General features: G+C 52.7%; 3 protein-coding genes across 3 annotated transcripts in view; 1 reads left to right on the forward strand and 2 right to left on the reverse strand.

Annotated features, from left to right (window-relative positions):
* The window catches only part of ETH_00005035 (uncharacterized protein), a gene marked incomplete at both ends in the record, with an annotated part of 2,935 nt that extends 1,664 nt beyond the window's left edge, over nucleotides 1-1,271 (reverse strand). Inside the window, one exon of the mRNA XM_013372398.1 lies at nucleotides 599-1,271. Within this exon, the coding sequence (XP_013227852.1) occupies nucleotides 599-1,271 (673 nt within the window). The remainder of the gene's footprint in view (nucleotides 1-598) is intronic.
* Nucleotides 1,272-4,169: 2,898 nt separating this feature from the next.
* ETH_00005040 (RNA binding motif-containing protein, putative) lies at nucleotides 4,170-9,331 on the forward strand (the record flags this gene model as incomplete). Its single annotated transcript, XM_013372399.1, has 9 exons — nucleotides 4,170-4,620; nucleotides 4,721-5,058; nucleotides 5,290-5,367; nucleotides 5,797-5,868; nucleotides 6,116-6,217; nucleotides 6,650-6,717; nucleotides 7,187-7,253; nucleotides 8,153-8,197; nucleotides 9,194-9,331. 9 exons carry the CDS (start codon nucleotides 4,170-4,172, stop codon nucleotides 9,329-9,331), a joined length of 1,359 nt encoding a protein of 452 aa, XP_013227853.1.
* Nucleotides 9,332-9,941: 610 nt separating this feature from the next.
* Nucleotides 9,942-16,984, reverse strand: ETH_00005045 (WD-40 repeat protein, putative; the record flags this gene model as incomplete). The annotated part of the gene is made up of 11 exons (XM_013372400.1): nucleotides 9,942-10,916; nucleotides 11,222-11,326; nucleotides 11,556-11,696; nucleotides 12,092-12,295; nucleotides 12,482-12,806; nucleotides 13,085-13,217; nucleotides 13,532-13,726; nucleotides 13,937-14,354; nucleotides 14,757-15,408; nucleotides 15,750-15,988; nucleotides 16,184-16,984. The coding sequence occupies 11 exons, from the start codon at nucleotides 16,982-16,984 to the stop codon at nucleotides 9,942-9,944; spliced, it is 4,188 nt and encodes a 1,395-aa protein (XP_013227854.1).
* Nucleotides 16,985-17,749: the final 765 nt, after the last annotated feature.

The raw sequence follows: 17,749 nt of genomic DNA on the forward strand, positions 1-17,749 counted from the left end.
GGCCCCGGGGGCCCCGGGGTCCCCGGGGGCCCCCGGGGCCCCCGGGAGGAAGACAATAGAAGAGGGCAGGGGCCCGTGGGGACTGCGGCCACAATAAAGGGCCCCCTGAGCTACAGTGGAGGCCCCCGGGGGGCCCCCCAGGGGCCCCAGGTCCTCGTAGGCCTGGCCGCTGATGGCACTGACGCAGGAGCGCATGCAGGGAGGTGCTGCTGCTGCTGCTGCTGCTGCTGCTGCGGGCCCCGGGAGGCTGGCCGACGCCGAGGCTGGTGCTGCAGCAGGAGAAGCTGCTGCTGAATGGAAAACCCCCAGCTGTTCAGATATGCAAAGAGGAGACACAGGGGGGCCCCCCTCGGGGCCCCCGAGGAAAAATGTCGGGGGAGCTCCAGCAGCAAAATGGGCTGCTGCTTCGCCTGCTGCTTGCTGCGGGCTCTGCTGCAGCACACCCTCTGCGCACCACGCCCACACGCCAAACCCTAAACCCTAAACCCTAAACCCTAGACCCTGGGTAAACGCTGGAACCTGCAGAGCCCGCGAGCGGGCTGCAGCGTGTTGCGCAAGCCCTTTTAAAGGGTTTAGGGTTTCGAGAAGGGCCACTCACCGCAGGGAGGGGGGCCCCCCTCAGGGGGGTGCTGCAGCACTGTGAGGGAAACAGAATCTGGGGGGCCCCCCGGGGGGCCCCCCGGGGTCCTGGGGGCCTCCACTGCCACAGGAAGGGGTACCCCCACGAAGGTGGGTAAGGGTACAATAGGCAAGGGGGCAATGCCCTCAGCAAGAGTTGCTGCTTCTTCCTGCAGCTGCTGCTGCTGCTGCTGCTGCAGCTGCTGCAGCAGCGGGAAGCCCGAAGGCGCAGGGGGCCCCAACAAGCCCCCCACAAGGGGGGCCCCCTCCTCCAAACCCTGCGGCTGCGGCAGCACTTCGTGGGGCCCCTGGACCAGCTCGAGGGGCCCCTGGCCCTGCAGGGGCCCCTGGCAGGGCATGGGCAGCGACTGCACAGTCAGCTGCTGCGGCCGCGGCCGCCAGGGCCCCTCGCTGCGCTGCTGCTGCTGCTGCTGCTGCTCCAGCTGCTGCTGCACGGGCTGCAGCAGCAGTAGCTGCGGTGGTGGCGCAGGCGGCGGCAGCAGCTGCGCGGGCGACTCCCCGGCGGCATTCCCGGGCTGCTGCTGCTGCTGCTGCTGCTGCTGCTTCTGCTGCTGCTGCTGCTGCTCCTCAGGGCCCTCCTGCTGCCTCTCAAGGTCCATCGAGTTGGCACATGGGGGTCTAATGTTTTCCATTAGGGCGTTTCGATCGAAGGGAAGGGCCCTGACAGCTCAGGGGCTGCTGCAGCTGCGGCGCGGCGCTGTTGCTGCTGCGTCTGCTGCAGCCGAGTCTGCTGCTGCTGCTGCGAAGCGTGCGGAGAGAGCAGCAAACCTCGCAGTGCCTGAGGGGAGGCGCTGCTGCAGTCCGCGCCGTCTGCACACCCGTGCTGTGCTGCTGCTGCTGCTGCCAAGGCAAACCCAAACGACGCCAGTACTAGGTGCGGCATTTCATTGAGCCTGCGCTGCAGCGCGTTCGCTACTGCTTCTGTTTTGCTGCTGCTAAAAGAAAAGAAGGTCTTTTGAGACACAGAAGGAGGGGGGTTTCAGGAAGCGGTGTTCAGTTGTGTCTGCGTCAGCAGAGCCACAAGAACTGCGAAGGATCCGCGTGAGATGCGGCAGCAACAGGCGACAGGCGCATCAAAAGCAATTCAGATTTTATTTATTTCAATTTAATTCCATCAACAAGTAACAAATGACGGCGCTTTCCCCCGGATCCGCCGCCTGTCGGTGGACACTGCCGCTGGCTGGCGTGCCAGTGGTCTGTCTGCGTCGGCGTCCAGGCCGCGCCGTCGGAAGCCACGAAACAGATCATAAATTCCTCCTTTTGCCTCTTTTTCTGTTTCAAAACCATTTTAGGGTTTATTTGAGTTGATCCCTTCCTTTCTCTGCTCGAGTTTGCGCGGAAACAGCAGCGCGGCCAGACGCTCAGCAGCGAGGAGCCCGCTCTTGCAGAAACCCCCGCTGCACTCACTACGCTGCGATCCGCAAACTTGCAAATTCTAAAATCAGTTTAAATTTCGCAAATTGAATTTAATTTGAACCATTAATTAACGAAACAACTGAATTTTCCCGCGCTTTCCCGCGCTCCGTTCCTGCTTGACGCAGCCGGCTCGAAGTTGAATGCTCGTTGTCTGGGGAGATTTTTCAACTGCAGGCCAGCACAAGTGAGTGACAGTCACTTATTTATTATTATCAAGCTTTTAAAATATTAATTTTCTTCAGATTCACTCGGAATTCCCCCTAAAAGCCTGAACACCGGAGCCGTTTGCGTCTTTCTGATCAACTTGAAAACCTGCACGAAGTGCGCAGTGGCCTGCAGCGGTTTCTTCTGAAACATTTTCTTCCTTTTTATGCCAAGTAATTGTGTCTAATTAATTCCCTTTTACTCTAATAAGGTTTTTTATTTATTTTAGTTGTTTGTGAGAAAGGCACTGCCCACAGCACACCAGCAGCAGCAGCAGCAGCGCACAGCCTGCGAAGATATTTGCGAAGGCTCTGCAGAAAGCCTGGTGCTGCTGCTGCGGGAGTTTTGGCTTTGCTGCTGCAGCAGCAAATTCGTTTATTTTTGATTCGAGTTAAATTTAATAAACAAAATTGAAAAAAAAAAACTGTGTGCGGAAATAAAGGCTTAAAAAACCCTCTAGAGAAACAGCAAAAGGGCCCCTCAGGCTTTTGGGCCATTCTCAAACCCCAAGAAGCTTAGTTGGAGGTTTTGGGAGTTGGCTGTGGCCTTCAGGGCTTAGGGTTTAGGGTTTAGGGTTTAGGGTTTAGGGTCTAGGGTTTAGGTTTTAGCCTTCTAGTTCCCTGCTAAACAACAATAGTGCAGCGACACAGCGACGCTTCTGCCGCCTTTATGACAGCAGCAACACCCTTCCAGCATCACCAGAAGGACCCAACTCGCTGCTGCTGTTGCTGCTGCTGTTTGTGCTGCTGCTGCTGCTGTTTCTGCTGCTGCTGCTGCTGCTGCTGCTGCAAGTTCGTCTTCGAGTGCAGTGTGGGGACCTCTACGGTCTTTGTGGCGTTTTCGAACTGCAGTGCTGATGGAGTGTATGTACACTTCAAAGAAACTGCATGGGATTGAAGTGACTCGAGCAGCATGCAGCAACTTGAGCGGGTAGTCCAGCAGCAGCAGCAGCTGGTGGTTCGGTGGGACGCATGCAGCAGCAGCAGCAGCAGGCCGGGTTGCAGCAGCAGCAATTACACATTTCGGCGTTGCTACCGCAGCAGCAGCAGCAGCAACACTCCCCAGTGTTGCTGCTGCAGCTGCAGCAGCAACAGATTTCGGGACTAATTGCTCTTTGCTGCTGCTGCAAAGATTCTTTTTTAATTCAATTTGAAATCAAAGCTGCTGCCATTAGTGGCAGATCACGCCGCTTTCTGAGCAGATAGACCAGGAATGGCGCTCTCCTCTTATGCAGGAATCCACGAAAACCCTAAACGCTAAACCCTAAACCCTAAACCCTGGACCCTACACCCGAAACCCCAGACTTTAAAGCCTGTTTCCCAATATCTTAGTCGTGTTCCAGTATTTACTTAAAATGTAGTGGCTGCTGCAGTGCACGTACAGCAGAGTTTTGGGGAGAGTTTCACAGCGAAAGTTCGGGTCTACGTACACCCGAGTTTCCCGGGGCGGGAAGACACGCAGTCGCGCCAAGTTGAAATTTCGAATGTGTGTACTAAAATGAGATATTTCTTTTCTTTTTTTTGAATTTCCACGTAAAAATGAATTTAAATTCCATGGATTTGAGGATAGCGGCTTTTTTCTTTCCAATTATTCCCATTCAGCTCGCCCAACAATCGAGCTCCCGGTGGCCCGGAAGGAGTTTCAGCATGCGGGGGCTCTCGGCGCCCCTGTTTTCGCATGTCCGCGCATTTAAACCTTCTATTTTGTTTATTTTATAATTTTGTTTCAATTACTTAGTTCCAAGTTGAATATATTTGTTGGGTTTGCTGCAGAATCGACGGCAGCGGCGGCGCGGGCGCGGAGCTGCTGCTGCTGCCTACGTGGCCCCCAGAACACTTGAAGCTGCCTCAGCAGGTCCGACGGCACTTTTTCATTTTTTATTCTTTTAAATCTTCTAAATATTTGCTAACATGGCGAAGATCAAATCTGCGGAAGGAGAAAAGCAAAAACTGAAGAAAAAGGCCAGAAGGCTGGAGCCGCATGCAGCAGCTGCAGGAGCTGCTGCAGCTGCAGAGCAGCCGAGCTCCACGTACACTCCGGGGACTTTGACTTCGCTCCTCCAGTCTGCAGCAGCAGCAACAGCAGCAGCAGCAGCAGACAGCTGCAACAGCGCAGCAGCGCAGCAGCTCAAAAGGAAGAAACGCGAAGCCGCCGACAGCGCAGCAGAAAAAAAGAAAAAACAAAAGACAGAAATTCCAGCAGCAGAAGATGCAGGGCTTGAGAAAATAAGAACCATTTTTGGTCAAGCTTCGCAGAGCAGCAGCAGCAGCAGCAGCAACAGCAGCAGTAGCAGCAGCAGCAGCAACGGTGCAGCAGCCGCGGCTGGAACTCGTGCAGAGAGCGCTGCTATCGGCAATTCAGGTACATGTTGGTCTGCTGCTGCTGCTTCTGCTGCTGCTGCTGCTGCTGCTTTATACTTTGAATCGGCGAAGCTGCAGTTTGCTGTTTGCTGCTGTTGCAGCACACAGACAGAAGAGGGGAGCGAAGGCCATAGTATCTGCCGCAGCAGCAGCAGGAAAAGCAGAAGCAGCAGCAGCAGAAGCAGCAGCAGCAGCAGCAGGCAAGAGGAAGCGCTCCCCAAAGGCCGATGACGCAGCAGCCGCTACTGCGGGGAACGCACCAGGCGGTGAACCCCAAGCAGCAGCAGCAGCAGCAGCAACAGCAGCAGCAGCAGCAGCAGAAACGCGAGAAGAAAAAAATAAACGGACTTTATTTGTTGGAAATTTGCCAGTTAGAGATCAGTTTAAACCTGCTGAGCTGTACAGACACCTCGGACTCGAGAAGTCCCAAGTCGAATCCGTGAGTGCTCAGTTTGCTGCTGCTGCTGTTGCTGCTGCTGCTGTTGCTGCTGCTGCTGCTCTTGTTTGCTGCTGCTTCTGCTGCTGTTGCTGCTCCTGCTGCTGCTGTTATTGCTGCTGCTGGTCCTGCGTCTTTCGGCGCTCGTTTTCATTCCTGCAGTGCTTTTAATGCCGTTGCTGCTGCTGCTGCTGCTGCTGCTGCTGCTGCTGCTGCTCGTGTTTGCTGTTGCAGATGAGGCTACGCTCCGTTCCTGTGGCGGCTCAATTCCAAAACTGCCGCCGCGCTGCCATTGCGAGGAAGCAATTCAGTGTACTGCTGCTGCTGCTGCTGCTGCTGCTGCTGCTGCTGCTTCGCTTGCCGCTGCTGTTGCTACCGCTGCTGCGGACCCACTTGCTGCTGCTGCCGTTGCTTGTACTCCGCTTGCTGCTGCTGCCGATACTGCTGCCGCCCGTATTGCTGCTGGTGCTGCTGCTGCACTTACTTTTGCTTCTCCTGCTGGTGCACTTGCTGCTGCTGCCACACTTTCTGGTGCTGCTGCTACTCCTGCTGCTGCTGTGATTGCTGCTGCTCCACTTGCTGCGAGTGCTGCTGTCGCATTTGCTGCTGCTGGCGCTGCCAGGCCTGGTTGCTGCTGCCTCCTGTGGCAGCTGTTGCTGCTGCCGCCATGACTGTACGCTGGCGCTGCTCCGCTGCACCACAGGTTGCTGCTGCTGCTGCTGCTGCTGCTGCTCTGTGCAGTCTTGTGACATCCAAAATGCGTATATAGTTTTAAAAGACGAAAGTTTGCTCAAAACGATTTTGAAGAAAGAGGTAATGAGGCGGACTCCTTAGCGCCGCTGCTGCTGTTGCTGCTGTTGTTGCTGCTGTTGTTGCTGCTGTTGCTGTTCCTGTTTGCTGTCGCTGCTGCCATTCCTGCTGTTGCTGGAGCTGTTGCAGCTGCCACCGTTGCTGCAGCAGCTGCATAGGCGTTTCTGCAGTGCATGCGAGTGTCCGTTCAGCTGCTGCCGCTTATCCGCGTTTGCTGCTGCTGCTGCTGCTGCTGCTGCTGCTGCTGCAGCTGCTGCCGTTCAGGGGCCGCGAGCTGCGAGTTGACGCTGCTGCTCGTTTTGGCTTTTCTTTATTCGACAGAAAAAGAACTATTTTTGTCGGAGGCCTTTCTGTGGAGGCCTCAGAAAAAGACCTCAAAGAAACTTTTGCTGCTTTCGGCGAAGTCCAGAGTCAGCCCTGCTGCTGCTGCTGCTGCTGCTGCTGCTGCAGGTGCTTGTGGTGATTGGGGATGGATTGGTGGTGATTGATGGTGGTGCTGCTGCTGCCGAGTGCCCTGCTGCTGCTGCTGCTGCTGGCTGTTCTGTTGCGGCTGCGTTGCTGCGCGTTCTGCTGCTGCTGCTACTGCTGCTGCTGCTGCTGCTGCTGCTTCGTCTGTTTTGTGGTTGTTTGGTAGATCTTTTTGCACGTATCCATTTGCTGCGGCAGGTGTTTTGGAAGTAAATTATTTATTTTAAATGAATAAAATAAATTAAAATGATAATTTGTTTTTTTGAAACAGAAATTCGGCTGCTGCGCAGCCGCAGCAGCCGCAGCAGCCTGGGAGTTGGCTTCGTCTGTTTTGCTGACAGAGCAGCAGCAGCAAAAGCTCTCCTCGCCAGCAGCAGCGTTGCGGTTAGCACAAACCCTAAACCCTAAACCCTAAGCCCTCTTTCGAGGCCCACTTAGGCCGCAGACTTGCTGACAGAGCAGCAGCAGCAAAAGCTCTCCTCGCCAGCAGCAGTGCTGCGGTTAGCAGCAACCTAAACCCTAAACCCTAATCTAAACCCGAATCTAAACCCTAGTCTGAACCCTTGTCTAAACCCTAGCAGCAGTTTCTCTCTATGCGTAAACGGCCGTAAATAAACCCTAAAATGATTTAAATTCAAAACCCCAAAATGCAGCGGCAGCTGCTGCTGCTGCACTCTCACCTGCTGTTCTTCCTGCTGCTGCTCTCCCTGCTGCTGCTGCTGCTCTTCCTGCTGCTGCTGCTGCGTTTGCTGCTTCCGCTCCTGCTCCTGCCGCTGCTTCTGCTGCTGCTGCTGCTGCTGCTGCAGGGACATCCAGTGCGTGTCATGAAGGCCTTGTCGGAAGAAGAGTGCAGAGCGAAAGCAGCACTTAAGGAGAAGCAGCAGCGGAGTGGTGAGTTGCTGCTGCTTTCTTTATTTTTACTTCTTATTTTTATTTTTTGTTTTCCTTTTTTGTCCTCTTTAACTCTCTTTTGTTTCTTTTTTTATCTCCTTTCGTTGCTTCTTTCTGTCCCTTTTATTATATCTCTTTTTGTTTTTTTTTGTCTCGTTTTTTGTCTCTTTTCATTTCTTTTTTTGTTCATTTTTTGTCACTTTTTGTTGTTTACTTGTCTCCTTTTCTGTCTTTCTTTTTCTCCTGTTTTTTTATTTTTATTTTTGTTTTTTGTTTTCTCGTGTTGTTTTGAAACTTCTTTTTTATTTTTAATTTTTAATTTCATATTTATTTTTCTTTTTTATTTTTTATTCCCACTTTTTTCTCCTCTTCTTTTTTTTTCATTTTTCTTTTGTTTGTTTCTACTTTCGTTATTTCTCTATTTTTTTCTTTTATTTTCTTTTTATTTTTTTAATCTTTTACTTTTTTTCCTTTTATCCCCTTTAACTCTTTTTCTTTTTTTAGTCTTTTAATTTTTTTCTTTTAATCTTTTATTTGTCTTTCAATTTCTTTCATTCCGTTTTTGTTATTTGTTTTTACTTTTATTTCTTTTTCTTCTTTTTTGTTTTGTTCTCCTTTCATATATTTTGTCTTTCATTCCCTTTTTATTTCTTTTATTTTTTTAGATTTTTTATTTTTTATTTTTTATTTTCTCTTTTTCTCTCCATCTCCTCTCACGTTTTATTGATTTAAAGCGACAGATTTATTTTCCGTTTCTTTTTCACAATTAAAACAATTTAATTGTCTAACAATTAATCAATTAATTTGATTAATTAATTTAATTAAATTTAATTTATTTATTAATTAGTGAATTTAATTAATTAAATTAATTGGTTAATTTATTAAGTTTATTCATTTATTTATTCATTTTTATTTCTTATTTTCAGAGAAAAGTCGTTTGCCGCCGGCAGTGAGGAGAATGCTGGAGCGGAAGGTGAGTTATTTTTTATTTTTAATTTCTTTTTTTTATTTTTAATTTCCCTTTTTGTTTTTAATTCCGTTTCTTTTTTCTTTTACTTGTCTCTTTATTATTTGTTTCTTTATTTGTCTCCTTTTTGGTTTTTTTATTTTCTGTTATCTCCTTTATTTGTCTTCTTTTGCATTTTCAATTATCTCTTTTTGTCCTTTTAATTGTCTTGTCTTTATCCGTTTAATATTTTTGTTCTTTTAATTCTTTTCTTCTGTCCTTCTATTTGTCTCTTCATTTGTCTCCTGTTGCCCATTCATTTGTGTTCTTTCATTCTTTTGTTTGTCTCGTTTTATTCTTTTATTTGCTTCTTTTTGTCCCCCTTATCAATCTCTTTTTGCCGTTTTATTTGTTTCCTTCTGTTCCTTTGAATTATCTTTTTTCTTTTTACTTATTTTCTTTTCTCTTTTTATTTTTTGTCTTTTTGTTCTTTTATTTTCCTCCCTTTGTCCTCTTATTTATCCCTTTTAAATGCTTTAAATCGATTTAAATTAAATTAATTAAAGTTAATTTCAATTAATTTTAATTAATTTAAATTTTAATTTGGGTCAAAAAGTAACCAACGCCATAAACACTGCGCTCGTTCAGGTGTATGTACACCTGAGCTCACTGCATGCAGCATGAATGGAAATAATTTGAATGAATATAAATGAAATATAATTCAAATAAGTATAAATAAAACACACTTTAAATAAATACAAATGAAATATCATTCAATAAATGAAAATGGAATATAATTTCATATAATTGCAAAAAAGTGAAAACCAAAGAATGCAAGTGCTTGCATGCATGCATGCATGCATGCATGCACTTGATGCATGCATCCATCAGTTTCAGCTTTTTAACTCAAACCCAACTTGAACTAAATGAATTAAATTAAATTAAATTAATTAAATTAAATTAAATTAATTAGAATAAAATTAAATAAAATCGAATCAAACTTTACTTCCAACTTTTTCTCAGGAGCGTAAGAGAGCAAAAGGCCGGAGGCCCAAAGCAGCTGCGGTTGCTGCAGCAGCAGCAGCAGAAGCAGCCGCAGGAAATAAAGCAGCAGCAGCTAAATATAGATGCGTCCCCAGCAAAAGAGGGAGAAGGAGATAAAAAACAAAAGTGCTCCGCGTCCAAAATGAAGTATCGAAAACAGCAGCAGCAGCAGCAGATGCAGCAGCAGCAGCACAGCAGCAGCAGCAGACGCGGAGCAGCAGCAGACAGCAGCAGCAGCAGCTGCAGCGAATGAGTTTTGGAACTGTTTTACTTGTTCGTTCCTTTTGTCTTTCTCCTCTCTTCCAGTTTTCTCCGAAACAGCCAACTAGGGTTTAGGGTCTAGGGTTTAGGGTTTGGGGGTTAGGGTTTAGGAGAGACGGAAATGCTGTTGCTGTTTTTTTTCTTCTTGTTTCCTCATTCGCTTTTTTTGCTGCTGCTGCACTTTGCCACTTTTCGCTGCAGCAGTAGGGTTTAGAATTAGGGTTTAGGATTAGGGTTTAGAATTAGGGTTTACCATTAGGGTTCAATATCAGGGTTTAGGGTTAGGGTTTCAGAAATGCCAAGGAGTGGCAAGAAATTCAAAGAAATGACCTAAACCCTAAACCCTAGACAGCAAATTGAAGCCTGATAAACTGAATAAATAAATAAATAAAACTAGACAGATAAAATAAATAAAAATTGATTAAAAATAAATAAAAATTAAATAAATAAAATCAAATATATTTATTTAAAGCTGCAGCTCCCCATAGAGGCAGCGCTGCGTGAACTCAGCAGCAAAATGCGGCTCCAGAGCCTCAGCGCTCAGCAGCAGCAGCTGCTGCTGCTGCTGCTGCTGCTCTTGCTGCTGCTGCTGCTGCTGTTCCTGCTGCTGCTGCTCTTGCTGCTGCTGCAGCTTCCTTTTCTTCTTCTTGCCGCCCGGTTCCTCTGCAGCGGCCGCTGCTGCTGCTGCTGTTTCTTTCTGCTTCCTTTGCTGGTGCTGCTGCTGGAGGGGCTGCAGCAGCTGCTGCAGCTCCTGCTGCACCACGGAAGCAGTGGGCAGCAGCAAATCCAAAAGATAAGACTTTTCAAGAAGAGCAGCAACGCGGCGCTCTTGTCTGTTTGCCAGCAGCAGCAGCACCTGCAGCACTTCTGCTGCTGGCTTTCCCCCAATGCTCAGCCTCTTGCCCCACAGTTCCTTGCTGTTGCTGCTGCTGCTGCTGCTGCTGAGGAGGGCGTCCAGGCTCCTGCTGCGCAGCAGCAAGTGCAGCAGCCCGTGAGCTGCTGCTGCTGTTGCTGGTGCTGCTGCCCATTCTGCAGCAAACCCTAAAAGCGTTTTTGCTTCTGAGGTGTCCAGACACCCGACGAGGGCCCCCCAGTCGGTCTCTTCGCAGGCTCCCTGCGGCGGCTGCTGCTGCTGCCGCTGCAGCTGCTGCTGTAGCGTCCGCTGCAGCTCCCGCTGCTGCTGCTGCTGCAGCTGCTGCAGCTGCTGCTGCTCCAGCAGCAGCTGCAGCAGCCCGCGCGCGTCCGCCCGCCGCGCCAGTGCAGCAGGAACTCGGGTGTCTAGACACCTGGAAGCAGCAGCAACTAATTGCCGCTTTATAAAAGCAGCAGCAAGATGCTTCTTCCGCAGCCGCAGCAGCAGCCGCAGCACGTCGCTGCTGCGGCCCATAGCCTCCAGCTGCTGCACTGCAGCAAGCTGCTGCTGCTCCTCCAGCGCCTCCAGCTGCAGCACCAACAACAGCAGTATCAGCAAAAACAGCAACTGCAGCAGTAGCAGACGCTGCACACGGCAGGGTCCACTCCTCTACCAGCCACTAGCTAGCCAGCTAGCTAGCTAGCCAGCTAGCTCGCACCAGCCAGCTAGCCCGCCAGCTGTAGCCAGCTGGCTCGCTAGCTGCAGCTAGCTAGCTAGCCAGCTGCAGCTGCCTCGGGAGCTTCAGCCAGCCAGCTGTCCCTAGCCAGCTAGCCGTAGCTAACTGTCCCCAGCTAGCTAGCTGGCTAGCTAGCTGCAGCACAGCAGCAAAGTACCTTTTTTGCTGCTGCTGCTTCTCTAGTAACATCTCGCCAGACACAAAGACGCCCATCGGCCCCCGCAGAGGCCGCGGCGCAGCCCCACAGGTCCAACGCCCACACCTGCACGCAGCACTCTCGCCCAGCTAGCTAGCTAGCTAGCTAGCTAACTAGCTAGTTGGCTAGCCAGCTAGCTGGCTAGCTGGCTGGCTAGCTAACTTTCTAGCTAGCTGCCCTGTGTCTAGCTAGCGAGCTAGCTTTTCTATGGCTGGCTAGCTAGCTAGCGAGATATGTAGCTAGCTACATGTAGCTAGCTAGCTAGCTAGCTAGCTAGCTAGCTAGCTAGCTGCACCTTGTCAGTGTGGAGTGGCGGCAGCTGCGCTGCGCAGTCGGCGGTGCGGCAGTTGAAGAGGCGGGCAGAGCCGTCAGCAGCAAAAGCCAGCAGCTGCGTCTCCAGAGGCAGCAGCCGCAAACTCAAGAAGCCGCTGTCCCCCTGCAGCAGCAGCAGCAGGAGCAGGAGCAGGAGCAGCAGCAGAAGCAGCAGGAGCAACAGCAGCAGGAGCAACAGCAGCAGCAGGAGCAGCAGCAGCAGCAGGAGCAACAGCAGCAGGAGCAACAGCAGCAGGAGCAGCAGGAGCAGCAGCAGGAGCAGCAGCAGGAGCAGCAGATGGCGGCAGTGAGACTCCAGGAGGGAGCAGCGCAGCAGCAGGCGCTGCTGCTGCTGGCTTGCTACCCCCTACCACTACTACTGCCGCTGCTGCTGCTGCTGCTGCCGCTGCTGTGACGTGTCCACCGGCCCCCCTCCCCCCGCAGCGCCCCCGCTCCCGCCCCCGCCCCTGCCGCTGCCGTTGCTGCTGCCGCTGTTGCTGCTGCTGCTGCTGCAGTTACCTGGAGGGTCTTGAGGCAGGCGAAGGAAGCAAGGCTCCAGAGACGCACAGTGGCGTCTAGAGAAGCTGTTGCTGCTGCTTTTTCTCTTTTTAAAAATTGAATTTCTTGAACTCCTCGCCGGTGGCCCCGCAGCTCGCCAGCAGCAGCTAACGTCGGCAGCAGCAGCAGCAAACAAGTCTTGTCCGCGCTCGCAGTCCCCACCAGCTGCGCCACCCCAAACCCTAAACCCTAAACCCTAAACCCTAAACCCTAAACCCTAGGCGCGGAAGCCCGATCTTTGACCCCAAGTGCGGAAGCTCTGGCGGGAAACGCTTTGTCCGTAAGGCGAAACATTCAAAGACATGTTAGGGTTTAGGGTTTGGGGTTTAGGGTTTGGGGTTTAGGGTTTACGGAGTCGTTGGGGGCGAATTTAAGGTCATTAATTTCCTTCTTGTGGGCGACAATGGTGGAGATGCACTCGTAGCTAACTTGGGGCTTGCTGCTGCTGCTGCTGCTGCTGCTGCTGCTGCCCAAGATAAACTCAGCGGGCACTTCCACCCGCCACAGCCGCAAACTGTTTTTGTCGCAGCAGGAAATGAAAGAAAGGGTTTGAGGTGCTGCTGGCGAGAGGCCTCGGCAATCACACAAACAGTCCAGCTGCTGCTGCTGCTGCTGCTGCTCCTGCTGCTGCTGCTGCTGCTGGGGAGGCTGACGCACCACGGGGCTTGCCTTCGGCCTGCAACGGCAGCAGCAAACACAAAACGACTCGAATCTCCATTCGCAGCAACTTCTGCGTCAGGCAGCAGCAGCAGCAGCAGCAGAGGGATCCTCAGCAGCAGCAGCAGCAGCAGCAGCAGTGAAGAGGAATCTTCAGGAAAAGCAGCAGCAAAACCATTCTCAGCAGCAGCAGCAACAGCACTTGCATCAGCGGCATTAGATTTAACATCAGCCCTAGCAGTAGCAGCAGTATTAGCAGCAGCAGCACTAGCAGCAGCAGCAGCAGCAGCAGCAGACCAGTTCTTTCTTTGGAAGGCCACTGCAGTGACGCAGCCCTCGTGGGCTTTTTCAATCAGCAGCAAAAGCCGATTTGCTTCGGAATGCCAAACCCTCAGCGAGCCATCTCTTCCTCCAGTTACAATCCAGCAGCCTGAAGAACCACAATAGGGTTTAGGGTTTAGGGTTTGGGGTTTCGGGTTTGGCTGCGGTGGAGCAGCGGCCGCAGCAACAGCAGCAGCGCCACGCGGAGCAGCAGCAGCAACGCCAGCAGCCAAAAGCAGCAGTAGATGAGGCAAAACGGAACCAAAGGCGACAGCAGCAGCAGCAGGAGAGGGAGCAGCAGCAACAGCAGCGGCTGGAGCAGCAGCAGCAGAAGCAGCAACAGCTACAGCAGCAGCAGCAGCAGGAGACAGAGCAGCAGCAGCAGCACCAGCAGCAGCAGCCGTGACAGCAGCAGCAGCAGACCATTCTTCGAGACGTCGCAGCACGAGACCGCGGCTGCCTGAGTTTGCTGCTGCTGCTGCTGCTGCTGCTGCTGTTCAACTTGGCCAAACTTCAGCAAATCAGCAGCAACAGGAAAAGCCCCAAAAGACCCCTGAGACAAATCCAACTGCCAGCAGCAGCTGTCGCCCGTCAGCACCAGAAGCCGCCCGGGATAGCCTGCAAACAAACCCTAAACCCTAAACCCTAAACCCTAAACCCTAAACCCTAAACGCTGAGCCCTAAGCGCTAGACCCTAAACCCTATACCCGAAAACCTGGACCCTAAAGCCTAGACCCTACACCCTGAGTCCCAAACACCAAGGCCTGTGTGGGGCTGGCTGCGGTGCTCCGAAGGGTTTAGGGCTTAGGGTTTAGGGTTTAGGGTTACTGGAGGAGTAGTGTTTTTGCCTGCGTTTGCTGCAGCAGCAAAAGGAGCAGCAGCAGCCATTAGGGGGCTGTGGCAGCCAGCGGCAGGCGAAGGTCCCATCTAGGCGCCCGAGGAGACACACTGCTGTTGTTTTGCTGCTGCTTGCTGCTGCTGCTGCTGCTGCTGCTGTGCGTCCTGCTGCTGCTGCTCCTCCCTCCGCGCTCAGCGCAGCAAGGCCTGGCAGCGGAGACACGAGAGATATAACGCCGGAGTCCTGGGCAATCAGCAGCGTGCTGCTGCTGCTGCTGCTGCTGCTGCTGTTGCTGCTGCTGCTGCTGCTGCTTGCGGGCAGCAGCAGCAGCGTGCGGATAAAAGCCCCCAGGTCCTCTTCGCTTGCAGAAGAGGCCCCTGCAGAAGCTGTTGTTGTTGTTGTCATCACCTGCAGCAGCAGCAGCAGCAGCAGAAGGGGAAACAGCATTAGCTACGTCTTGACGAGAAGGCACAGCAGCAACTGCTGCTGCTGCTGTGCAGCAGTCAATACTGACAGCAGTAGCAGCAGAACAGCCTGAAGTGCAGCTGCAACAGCAGCAACGTGAAGCAACATCAACAGCAACGCAAAACAGCAGCAGCAGCAACGCAAAATAGCAGCAGCATCACCGCCATTGCGGTGCACCCAGTACCAGCAGCAGCAGCAGCAGCAGCAGCAGCAGCAGCAGTAACGGCTGTTTCACTACAGTTGCCGGCAGCAGCAGCAGTGAAACTACTACCGCTGCTACTACCACCAGCAGCAGCAGCAACAGCAGCACAAGCAGCAGCAGCAGCAGCAGCAGCAGCAGCAAACCTTGACTGGTTGTCTCTTCCTCAAATCCCACAGCTTCACGAGGCCCTCAGAGCCCCCTGAGAGCAGCAGCGGTGCTGCTGCATCAGCAGCAAGTGCTGTTATGGTTTCTATTGTTGGCAGCTGCAGCAGCAGCAGCTGCCGCTGCTGCTGCTGCTGCTGGTGGAACTGCAGCCGCTTCTGGAGCTGCAGTGCGCTCTTCTTGATTTGCTGCACCAGCTGCTGCTCGTCGTGCTGCTGCTGCTGCTGCTGCTGCGGCAGCAGCAGCAGCCCCGCTGTGTGCGAAAGGGGCCTCAGCGCCCAAACATTAATCAGAGAGTCTTTAGCAGCAGACACTAAACAGTCATCAAAAGCTGCTGCTGCTGCTGCTGCTGCTGTTGGTTTTTTGCGAGCCTCCTGCTCAGCCTTGTGCCTCCGCTGCTGCTGCTGCTGCTGCTGCAGCGCAGCAGCAGCAGCAGCACTGAGGAAAGAAAGCGCAGTGATGCTGCTCATGTGGTCACTTAGGGTAATGTAGGGGACATGTTCTGCTGCTATTGCTGCTGCAGAACCTGCTGCTGCTGCTGCTGCTACAGCAGCAGCAGCAAACGACACATCGTACACCCGCAGCAGACCGTCAGCAGCCCCCACAGCCAGCAAGGCCCTTGTGGAGTGAAACCTGAACACCCACAGCAGCAGCAGAAGCAGCAGCAGCAACAGCAGCAGCAGCAGCAGCAGCAGCAGCAGCGCAGAATAAACGAATAAGCAATTAAAAGGTTTAGCTGCGTCATCAATAAGTAATTTGTATCGAAGTGGAACCAGAGAGCCTGCTGCTGCTGCTGCTGCTGCCGCTGCTGCTGCTGCAAGAAATACAGCTGTAGCAGCTGCTGCTGCTGCAGCAACAACGGCGCCGCAGCAGCTGAAGCAGGAGCAACACTGTCTCTGCAACAGCAGCCGCAGCAGCAACAGCCGTAACAGCAGCAGCAGCAGCAGCAACAGCAGCAGCAGCAGTGGCCTTACTTGAGAGTTGTAATTGAGGCTGGATGCTTCAGCGAGCAGCAAGGAATTGCTGCTGTTTGCTGCAGCAGCAGCAGCTCGACTTCGCCCCCGATGCAGCCAACTGCAGCAACGCGCACTGGCCTTGCTGCTGCTGCTGCTGCACCACTTGCTGCTGCTGCAGCAGCAGCTGCTGCTGCTGCTGAGTCAAATACAGCTAGAGGCTCTGAAATAGCGACAACGCGAGCAACACTCGAAGCTCCCTGCAGCAGGACGTCCCAAACCCTAAACCCTAAACCCTAAACCCTAATTCCCGAGCGCTAAGTCCTAATCCCTAAGTTAAAGGCTCTGAGAGCCTCAAACAACGTCCCGTGAGCTTCAGCAGCAGCAACACCAGCAGCAGCAACACCAGCAGCAGCAGCAGCAACAGCAGACGCAGCAGCAAGAGTGCCGCTTGCCTTCCACTTCTGCAGCTGCTGCAGGCGTGCCCAGGGCTGGAAGCTGCCATCGGTGCTGCTGCTGCTGCTGCTGCCGCTGCTGCTGCCAAGCCGCTGCGCTGCAATAAGCAGGGCAGGATCTTGCTGCTGCTGCCGCTGCTGCTGCTGCGGCTCTTGCTCCTGCTGCTGCTGCTGCAGCGGCTTGAGGCTCAGAAGCAGCAGCCGCAGCAGCCCGCTGGCCCCACAAGTCAGCACCAGAGCAAGAGAGGGGCTTGCCTCTCTTGCCTCTTTGCGCTTTTTTTTGCTGCTGCTGCTGTTGCTGCTGCTGCTGCTTTTGCTGCTGCTGCTGTTGCTGGGTACTAGGGGGCAAGCAGCAAATGCTGCAACAGGCTCGTCAACTGCTTCGTCTGTCAGCCGCAGAGGGCCCCAGAATTGCTGCAGCAGGTAGGGAGGCAGCTCGGCTGCTGCTGCTGCTGCTGCTGCTGCCGGTGCTGCTGCTTCCGGTGATGCTGCTGCTGCTGCTGCGGCGTCTGCTGCTGCAGCTGCTCGCGCAGACTCAGGCAGCAAAGCGCAGCACAGAGAGTCCCCGTACAGGGAAAGAAGAACGTCCAGTGGCTCTGCTGCTGCTGCATCTGCTGCTGCTGCATCTGCTGCTGCTGCATCTGCTGCTGCTGCATCTGCTGCTGTTGCATCTGCTGCTGCTGCACCTGCTGCACCTGCTGCTGCTGGTCTGCTGAGACGCAGCACAGTCACGGATGCGGCTTGGCTGCAGAAGGACTGCAGCAGCTGCTGCGGCCGCCAGTTCTCTGACAGCTCTGCCATTACCTCAAACCCTAAACCCTAAACCCTAAACCCTAAACCCTAGCCCCTATCCCCTAGAGCTTGTTGCTGCTGAAAAGATAAAAAGAGGGGAAGGGAAGAGGCGGAAGAAGCGCTGAAGACTGAAGTCGAGTGTGGCCTTGAGGCCCCTGCGCTGCAAACCCTAAACCCTAAACCCTAAACCCTAAACCATTGCCTCCGCCCCCCCTTGTTAAAAAGGAGTCCCTAGCGCGCACAAGAACTCAAAGAAGGTTCCTTAGAGGCAGTAAATAATAAAAGCGCTAAAGGGGGGCCCCACAGCAGTAGCAGCAGGGCTGCTGCTGCTGCTGCTGCTGCTGCTGCTGCGCATGCAGTGAGGGCCCCCTGCTGCAGCAGCAGCAGCAGCCGCGCAGCAGCCAGCACAGGTGCAGCGCGGGTATTGGAGCTCTTAATAAACCGGATCTTTAAAAATGAATAAATGGAAAGCCTCGGTATCATCAAAAAAGTAAAAAGAGTGAAGACAACTAGCTGTACATACACCCGACGGGCACCGCGTAGCCTCTGGGACAGTAGCTGGCTGCGTTCAAGTTCAATCTTTAGCAAAAAATGATAATTGTTGAATTTAGAAGTTGAAATTAGTTTTTATTTTTGGGTCTTTGGAAAGAAAACTCTTTTCAACAAACCGCCTCTCCGCTGCGCTCAACTAGCGGGCAGCAGCCCCGGCGCTCTCGCCGTGATCGAAGAGACTGAAGAAATAAGTGGAAATTCGTTTTAAATTAAATATTTCGC

This window comes from Eimeria tenella, genomic scaffold (assembly GCF_000499545.2).
Source record: "Eimeria tenella Houghton genomic scaffold, Eth_scaff1, whole genome shotgun sequence".
Lineage (NCBI taxonomy): Eukaryota > Apicomplexa > Conoidasida > Eucoccidiorida > Eimeriidae > Eimeria > Eimeria tenella.